At 38.8% G+C, this 2,406-nt stretch overlaps 1 protein-coding gene across 1 annotated transcript; it reads right to left on the bottom strand.

Annotated features, from left to right (window-relative positions):
- Positions 1-1,520: 1,520 nt before the first annotated feature.
- LOC123455363 (spindle and kinetochore-associated protein 2-like) lies at positions 1,521-2,093 on the bottom strand. Its single transcript, XM_045136159.1, has 3 exons — positions 2,061-2,093; positions 1,905-1,990; positions 1,521-1,776 (listed from the first exon to the last, which is right to left on the bottom strand). Exons 1-3 carry the CDS (start codon positions 2,091-2,093, stop codon positions 1,521-1,523), a joined length of 375 nt encoding a protein of 124 aa, XP_044992094.1.
- Positions 2,094-2,406: the final 313 nt, after the last annotated feature.

The following is a 2,406-nucleotide window of genomic DNA, read 5'->3' as shown; positions in this document are numbered from 1 at the left end:
TGACATGTTATAAGCCTCCTTAAGTGTTGAGCTCTCAGAAGCCTCTGATTTTCTGCTTTGATGAGTTTTGACTCCCTCAGTATCTACCACCATCTCCTGGCAGGACGTTCTTAGGCTAGCAATGAGAGCTGCACTCATATTTAAGCTGCCATTTCCTCTGTAATGTTGCCTGGGCCCTGGAAGATGTGACATAGATGGCGGCTTGTCTTCTGCCAGATAGTCAGCTTACTTTTCTGGTCCTGCCAAAGGGCCTTGGGTCTCCCTGGTATTTGTTGCCATCTGTAAAAAGCAGATTTTCTAACCATGAGTGAGAGAATCATAGATCAAAGAGGATAAACATAGACATTTAGAAAGACTTTCTGATTGCCATAACTTTTAGAAGAGAGACTTTTAGCCACAAAAGAGAGTGGGAGCTTCTCTTTAGGATCTATGGCTTTTCAAGTCATTGACTTTTAACTTGGTTCTCAGTATAAGGCATGAATTTCTTCCCACTGAGGATGCCTCATATCTAATCAGAGAGTAGTTGATTACCCACATAGCCTGTATGTCACTATTGCACCAGTGTGTAGCCTGGCTGGTTGGTTTTGTAGCTTTCAGAATCCAGTGCTTGTTCAAGCTCCTGGTGACCATTCTCCCCCAAACTGTAAGCAGAGCACTTTACAGCGCTATGAGAGATAGCCAACTGGAAGCTGGCTTTCATCTCAGTTCTAGCACAATTTCTCAATGTCCTGAAACTACATATAGCCTGTGGTGTCTTCAGCAGTAGAGTCTTATTATTTAGATCTAGTGGGTAATCGAGTGTTTTCTCAGTAACCTGCATTATTTTTGCATCTTAAATTACTTCAATGCTTTGATTTTCTAGTTACCACCTATATTATTAGATGTATAAATCAGAAGTTATATCTTTAGGGTAGGATCTCAAGGTGCCAGATATAGCTTCTATAGTACTCTCAGAGATATGGCAGGAGTGACCCAACCTGTTGGATATGTCTGCTGTTCAAATGTCCTTGTAGAAAATTAACAATGTTCCTTTTTTTTTAATCATAGAAAAGGCTTTTAATTACATTAGCTAGAATTTATGTGAAACTGCATATCATATATTAGCAGTAAACCAATAGTGTGACTTCATTTAAAACCAACAATTTCAAAAAATAAAATTTATACCTATAATATATATTGTAAGTATTTTGCCCCACCTTAAATTTCTAAAGCATGCTTATTCATACACTGACTGAAATGTACATAAACATTCTTTTATATTAAGCCAAAACATCTATCCCAACTTTACAAAAAGAAAATAGTTAAATGACAAAACTGTGTACATGTTATTATATACTATATGTATACATGTATTATACATTATATCTGCTAATATTCTCCTCTGAAAGGAAAGGCATAATGATTCTGTTACTCAAACCACCATCTTTACCAGCCTCCCTTCTCTAGATATTAAGTGTTAACTAGGCCATCTTGCTGAATTTCTTTGGAAATAATCTTTATTAGAGCTTCCTTCTTTAATCTCATTTCTTCATTAAGTCTGGCACGTGAGATGTTAACTGTTCTGCCACAGCTTTCTCATCGTCTGTCCGCAGTGATAGCTCCAGGACTGTTTGCTTTTGTAGCTCTTGTGTCATCGTCATTGTCTTATTCAAAGTAGCACAAATGCGGCTCTTAGTCTCTTTTTGCTCAACAGAAACTGGTTTAAAGCGTGCATACAAAGCTTGATGTCGAGACTTTATTGCTGACAATTCCTTTAAAAGTGTAACTGGATTTTTCAGAGCCAAGTTTGGAGACATATGCATATAATCCCAGACTGAAGAGGCTCAGATGGAATAGCTGCAAGTTCAAGTCCAGCCTAGAGCTTCAGTGTGGTGTCCAGGTCAGCCTGAGCTAGAGTGAGCCCCTCGCCTGCAGAGTCAGGATGGTTAGTCTTGATTTCATACTCCAGCCTGTATTGAATGTAATCCAAATCAGAGTCAGCTTTCTGAAAATTTTTCTGGGGTGGGAATGGGGAGCATGAAGGTGGTACTCAGTATCTTCCAAGTCAGAGAGCCAAGACCCATCAATTCCAGCTTATCGACCTCCGCCTCCATGTTGAATAGTTGACATTCCTCCTGTTCCTTTTGACCTCAATGATTATTGGTGGGTAAATGAGCAAGGCTGGTATGAAGTATGCTAGGGTGTTGGTTCCTTAAGAGCAGTGCAGGGTGGGTTAGTGTGAGGACTAAACTAACTTTGGAAAATATAGAGGTATCATAAGTATCTGGGAGAGAAAAGTTGGGTATTGTTGGTTTCCAAATATTTTAGAGGTTGTTTGGGGTTTTCTGGATCATCATTGGTTTGAACTACTGTTCTAGCATTGATTATCATTTTTTCCTTGAATATATTTATTCTTCTCTTTACTGT

This window comes from Jaculus jaculus, chromosome 16 (assembly GCF_020740685.1).
Source record: "Jaculus jaculus isolate mJacJac1 chromosome 16, mJacJac1.mat.Y.cur, whole genome shotgun sequence".
Taxonomy (NCBI): domain Eukaryota; kingdom Metazoa; phylum Chordata; class Mammalia; order Rodentia; family Dipodidae; genus Jaculus; species Jaculus jaculus.
This window is presented reverse-complemented; position numbering and strand designations above follow the sequence as displayed.